This window comes from Wyeomyia smithii, chromosome 2, assembly GCF_029784165.1.
Source record: "Wyeomyia smithii strain HCP4-BCI-WySm-NY-G18 chromosome 2, ASM2978416v1, whole genome shotgun sequence".
NCBI lineage: Eukaryota > Metazoa > Arthropoda > Insecta > Diptera > Culicidae > Wyeomyia > Wyeomyia smithii.
Window position 1 is genome coordinate 102355917 of NC_073695.1, and position 6390 is coordinate 102362306.

Genomic DNA, 6390 nt, shown 5'->3' on the forward strand with positions numbered 1-6390 from the left:
TCGGAAACATTAGTCACATTTCGATTGAATACTGAGTACTTGTGTGATAAAATATATGACCTCACAATCATTTTAATAACAATTTTCTCGGAAACAACTTATAACAATCTGTCACAGAGTAATGGGTTTTTACGCATTTGTTTGTTCAGTGTACTTTTTATGGACAGTATATGTATTCCCTTATTTGAATATTGGAGAAAATCAGATTCCAGCAGCATATGGGTAATCCCTAATGCATCTTGGTATCCTTAAAGGACCATGTTTCAGTAACTTTCTATGTGCGGAAAAGCGATCACGAAGAGCGGCTGTTCAAAGTTAAGTGCTAGTGTTATTTGTGATATCACAGTGCAAAAATGTCAGTACTCACCATTGTTGATGAGTTAACTTTTACATTTTCTTCGATTCTTTTGTAAAGTTTCAACACGCGTTCTAATAGAAGCTGCTTGTGAGAAATGTTCTTCTATGGAACAAATAGAGATGGTAGTTGCAATGAACTGGTTCAGCGTAATTTCCCACAACTCAGAACGTTGATGCTCATCAACCGGAAGTCGCTTTTGAGCTGTACCTGGCACTTGCTCTACGTTCGACGGGTTTCCATTGGGATCCGTCTTGAAAAGATACAATCAATGGTATAGGACACAAAACGCTTAATCTCCTAGTAAACATTACCTCATTCATGAGTGGAAAAGTAAACTGCGTCAAACTTTCCAGGCTTTCTCCACTCCGATTTAAAAATGCATCTTCTCCTAGTGATATCAGTGTGTTATCTGTAACGATTGAAATTTGGTAAAATTTCGGAGTTGCATTTACGGGCATCATTACGTACATGCATGCTGCACATCATCGTCAAGCGCCTTTTTGCCTTTATTTAAAATCTCTAGTAACGTGGTCCACAAAACAATAAAATTTTTCTGTGTCATATTCGGAATGCTTTTGTTGGTGAAATTCGAATCCGGTTCGTCTAAAAATATCCTCAAGCTGCTAATGCTTCTTGTTTCATTGCCAGTAGGACGTCGTCCATTCGTAGTCGTGGTACTGCTGCTGCCATCTTCGAAGCTAATTTTGTTGAAGCCCAGGTCGCTGATGTCCGAGCGGGAACCACATGATTCAAACTCACCTAAATGAGCATTCCCTACCGCTCCAGAGGCAGCAACCCCACTAGAAGTGGCAGGTAGATCCACATAAAACATTGACGACGTTTCGGCATTCGTAGACGACTCGTCAATTGATAAATTTGGAGTGGCGTTGAAGTGGGAAAGTGAGAGATTTTCCACGTCGGAGGCTTCCAGGCTGATGTCAATGGGCGAAGGTAGAGATTTGATTGTCTCGAATGGATTATCGCTGCCATAGGATCATTAGAAATATTATTTATTACATGCGCCGTAAGCCGCGAGAATTTATAATTGTTACCTGAAAAAACTTTCCGCTTCTGTTGCAACTTCCGTGTCAGAATCTTTAGACTCTGATTGACTACTGTTTTCGATCTCTTGAGCTGATAATAGTGGCGGCAAATGCAATATGTAGAGCAGTTTTAGCTTTTCAGTCGCCCGTTTTGAGCAAATGATACCCAAAGCAAAAATGAGCTGTTTGAACTCTAGGTATCCACAAACTTGTTTGTCCATGAGCTGCAATACAAAAAACCTTCAAAATAAACGACTTGTAAAAACTTACAAATCTTCTACCCGAAACAATTTCTCCGCAACATCTATACTGTGAACATGGCCCCAGGGTGTCAAATCGATGAATAGCTTCCGAAACGTATCGTAATCCACTCGGAAGCAATCGTAGCGATTATCACGAAACCGTTTTTTGGCATCATTCAGCAGCGCAGCATCGTAAATCGGTTCCCCGCTCATCGACGTTTGACGACTGCAGTTTTTCAGATTCAGTTTTTCCTCTTTGGTGTAACACAACAGTAAGCGGAGTTCTTCAGCATCGAAGTAACTAGGAGAAAACATGACTGTGTTTTATTAACTTGTACGTTTATCAATAAGCAAGGAAATACCCATTTTCTTTAAAGTTTTTGATGAAGCTATTCTCAAGATCTTTCTCCAGTTGATGAACAGTCAAGCGGCGATGTTTATTTCTTAGTTCCTCTATCTTCTGCGATGTGATTGCTTTTCCAAACTTAAGATATGCTTCGTAAATTAGTGTCTGCACCGATTGACTCTGAAATTGTATCAATTTAACATTCGCATAACTATCCAGTCGGTAACACAAACAAAAAAGGTTCGTTTTAAATATTTTAAATTGCTAATTATAATGCTAAGATGAGTGTCTAAGTACCAATACATGCGTCATGCAAGAAATTAACGCTCTGGGTCATCATTTACCCCCCTGACAGTAATTGGACAAACCGGACGATAATAGAACCGATACCTTATATCATGTTTTACAGGATAGATGATGAACTCAAAGGAACGAGTCTCCTCTACTGCACAACTGTTGAAACCGATAATGTTAGCATCATCTTGTAGTACAGATTCGAAGATTGACCTGCTATTTTGACGAAGGATTAAAAATTAATTCGCTGTAACTCACTGGTTACGAAACTATACAAACGAAAAAAGTATGAAGGAAACATATAAAGACACAGTTTAACTGATCTAAAAATGTCTTTTGCACACACTAACGCAGGTACCTACATTGAAAATGAAAACATTTTGAAAAAAAAAAAAAAACCTTCATGCTAATGTCAACATGCATAATATTTAGTCTTGTATTTAAAGTCGTTTTGCAATAGAGTCGTTTAGTTATTAAATCATTATTTGAGCTCGTAAATTGGAACTGTGTGTAACTATTACATTATTATGCACTAGAAAAAAATAGTAGAACAATGTCAATATATGAATTCATAATTACCCTTATTTGATGTCGCTCTTTATCCATGTTTTTTATTTGTTGTACCTCATCGTTGTAAATTCCCATTAAATAGTTGGACAACAACTGCATCGCCTCACCGTCGTCGTTACAATTTAAAAGTTTATCCTGGTTCCATTCGAGGATCTTTAAAGCTATCTGTGAAGCATATAAAATTCGTTGTAGTCAAATTTTACCAACTTTTGTTTATGAATTATTACAATGAATATCACTTTTGCTCCATCACACAGAAAACAATCGATAATGTGCAGCGCACTCTCGTATGGCATGACACTAAGAAAGATAGTCAGAAACCAGGAGAGCGATATCATTCTAATCATGCCTAGGTCACCTAGTTTAACATGCAAATTCGGCAAGTAACTTGTGATTAGCTCATCCAGCGAGCCTTGATCGATCTGCGCTCCGACCACCTTGTCATTGTAGTAGTCCGGCAGCAACGATTCGCATAGACAGCACAGTATCCAAAATGCATCCTCTTCATCACAGTAAATCAAAAAAACTGATGAGACAATATTCATCGCCTGACAGTATCCGATATCTGGATTGCGTAGAGCATACGCTTGTAAAACCCGGCGCAGTGCCATGATACCAATGTTTGTTTGAAACGCGGGATGTTCTGGGAGAGATCGATGCAGATCTCGCTCGATTTCCTCGAATGTTGACGACTGTTGTTCCTTAGCACGCTCTACTAGTACTTTGTAAAGTCCGGGATTCATAAGTTTCATGTGTATAGCTCCGGAGAATATCATCCATACTTCACGCCGCAGCTGATCTGGAATACCATCAATCACCATGTTGATGGTTTCCGTCGTACGGAACATCGACACTCCACGACCGTAAATAGCAAAATGGTCCTCCCATTTTTTCAGCTAATGAGCAATTAAATTAAAAACAAAAGGAGATTAGTTATTGATTAATGGGTTTATAGTGTTGGATTCTTTGTTCTACATTAGGAAAAAACAGTGGGGTTTTGGAATCGCATGAATATTTTAATTGAAACAACTATCCAACCCTTGTGAAGCAGTTTGTAATAATGTGTTTCTGTAAAGACTTAAGCTCACCTTTTCAGCTTGCAAATCATCAAATGCTTTATTATCGGGATCTTTGAAGAGATGCATCAGTGGTTCTTGCTTTGTCCAGTCAATGTCATCTTTCTCCTTACTCGGACTGTAAAACGGAACATTACAGACTTATCACATGAAACCCTATGATATAGTAAATAGTCTACTTACGTCGTCGTCTTTGAAAGCAGTTCCGAAATTTTGCTAATCAAAAAATCTCTATCTAATATATTTGAGAAAAGGAATATGTTGGCATCAGACGTTGTTACGATAATACGATTGCTAAATTTATCGTGATGATCTTCTTTTTTTTCAACACTCTGAAAGAAGAATACATGCATTAACACTAGCCACATACTTATAGATAACATATAAAAACGTACCATAATTTTGTTCAGCGGAATAACCAGCCCTACCAGACCGTACACGTCGCTCTTGAAACAGAGGTAGCTTTGCGACAAATAGATCATACCATTAACGTGCTTCTTGGAGTGTGGTGTCCAGAGCGAGGCAGTAATCCGACCGTCTAAAATCTCGCTAAGTGGAAGCCGGAAATGGGCTCGATATTCGTCTGAAAGTTGTCTCGCAGTCAAATCTCGTAGCAACACAGTTTTCTGTCCTATATTTTTTTCCATTTTTCGTCCAACCACCGGATCGTGATTAACTATAGGTCGATCTGGATCCTGTATTAATTTCTGCATTGTTATTTTACTCATTTGTTCGATAAGATTGTACGCTTCACTGGGGGAATAAAGAAAAGCAAAGGTGTACTCCTTTTCCTGAGACGTTTTGATTGTAATCATATTGCCGGACTTTCTTATATCCGTCAGCTCAGTATAGCGGAACCGTAGTTTACTTTCTGCACCAAAGATATAGGAATAGAAGCATAGATGGTTGAGTGACAGGTACAGCTGGCCCTGCCTTGGTACTTTTTTGATGTAGCTGCAGGAATAGTAACTGACAAGCTTTTCGTCCTCAGGCATTTTGAACTTATCACGAAACTTGTTTACCATGATCTGGAAACTTGATGGATCTACCATCGTTTCTTCAGTGGCACGTGAGCTATGTGCGAGCAGCGATTGTATTTTACAAATTGTAAAGTTTGTGATCTCTTCTTCCGTTTCCATTTCGTTGATTACGCGAAACAAGTTCTTCGAAAGCCATTCCCAGTCCTTCAGAATGGCTTCCAGTGTGATGTCTGAAGCGATTTCTGAAATTTTATAACAAATAAGTGCATAGTCTATGTATCAAGACGACCAAATTTGACGAGTGAGCGGAATATTGAACAAGAGATAAACAAAAGGAGATTTTGAAATAAACAGTAATTCAAATGTATCGGTATGGTATCATTTATTATTTACAAACACGATACATGATGCACATGTATGATGTGACTCATCGGTTTGCTCTCTTATCTCCGGCTCTGTTGTGATTTAGCGCAGAAAGGAAAAGTAGCAAACTAAGGCAGATAGCAAACTGAACGAATGTCGCAGCAGTAAAAAGGCAATTTTTCTTTAGTGAATAGAAATTCGAATAAAAACTAAAGGTTTTTACTTTACCGTAGTGTAGTCCGGTCGTAGGTTGAACGTGCAAAATTCTATAGGGTGATGGTTTGGTGTCCAATACATTGTCCAACGTTCCTACGAGCATCGAGGAAAAACCACGGAGTCCTCCATGGCCTTTACGGCGTTGCAGTAGGAAGTAATTTGAGGTGGTCAGTGTACTTTCGCTGATCCTACAAAATAGTTAATCTTAATATGTGACGGAAATGATTGGAATGTCAATCGAAATACTCACCAGAATTCAGAACTGAATGTAACAATTACTTACCAGAGAGCAAACGGCATTGCACACTCACGCGGAGGAATCCACATAATGATACCTTAGTTAAAATCTTTCTTTAAGTTGAAAAATTCTACAATTGTGTATAAACTTGAAATAAAACTTAGTCTGCAAAAACTATTAAAAACATTTTAGTCGTAATTTCCTAGCCGAACTTAGCTCAGATGTCTTTTGTTGATAATATTTGACGTTTAATGCAATGTCAATGCAATATATGAAAGGTATGGTAGTTTTTTAACTTTCCATAATAAATTATAGCAAATTCGTTCGTAAACAACATGCCATGCACTCAATGGAATTTAAATAGGCACGAATCATTGTTTCTCAGGAATAAATAATGGATTTCAAATTTAAAGGGATTTTGTTTGTTAACAGTGATGATGTAGAACCCCAAAAACATGTGGGAAAAACAATGTTTGGTGGTTTTTCCACAAGCTTTGAAAGTTTTAGTCTCAAAATGCCTTCTTGCGCCAATAAACAATGCGGAATATCATCGGTCCCGGTGCCTTGCTCACCTTTAGGGATTTGGCGATCACGATGAGTTCCTCAGTCGTAACCCTTGCCTCCTCCTCAACCTCGACACGGCTGTCGTCGCTCACAGATTTGA

At 38.4% G+C, this 6390-nt stretch overlaps 1 protein-coding gene across 2 annotated transcripts; it reads right to left on the minus strand.

Moving 5' to 3' along the window:
• Window positions 1-36: 36 nt before the first annotated feature.
• Window positions 37-5984, minus strand: LOC129722265 (TBC1 domain family member 9). 2 transcript variants are annotated; one of them, XM_055675588.1, is made up of 15 exons: window positions 5919-5974; window positions 5772-5856; window positions 5501-5676; window positions 4325-5151; window positions 4113-4261; window positions 3942-4047; window positions 3081-3749; window positions 2863-3018; window positions 2006-2169; window positions 1683-1944; window positions 1411-1625; window positions 827-1341; window positions 670-767; window positions 368-608; window positions 37-305 (listed from the first exon to the last, which is right to left on the minus strand). In XM_055675588.1, the coding sequence occupies exons 2-14, from the start codon at window positions 5813-5815 to the stop codon at window positions 381-383; spliced, it is 3609 nt and encodes a 1202-aa protein (XP_055531563.1). In that variant the 5' UTR covers window positions 5816-5856; window positions 5919-5974; the 3' UTR covers window positions 37-305; window positions 368-380. The 2 variants fall into 2 exon arrangements, with proteins under 2 accessions (XP_055531563.1, XP_055531562.1); XM_055675587.1 differs by having other exon boundaries at window positions 5772-5984.
• Window positions 5985-6390: the final 406 nt, after the last annotated feature.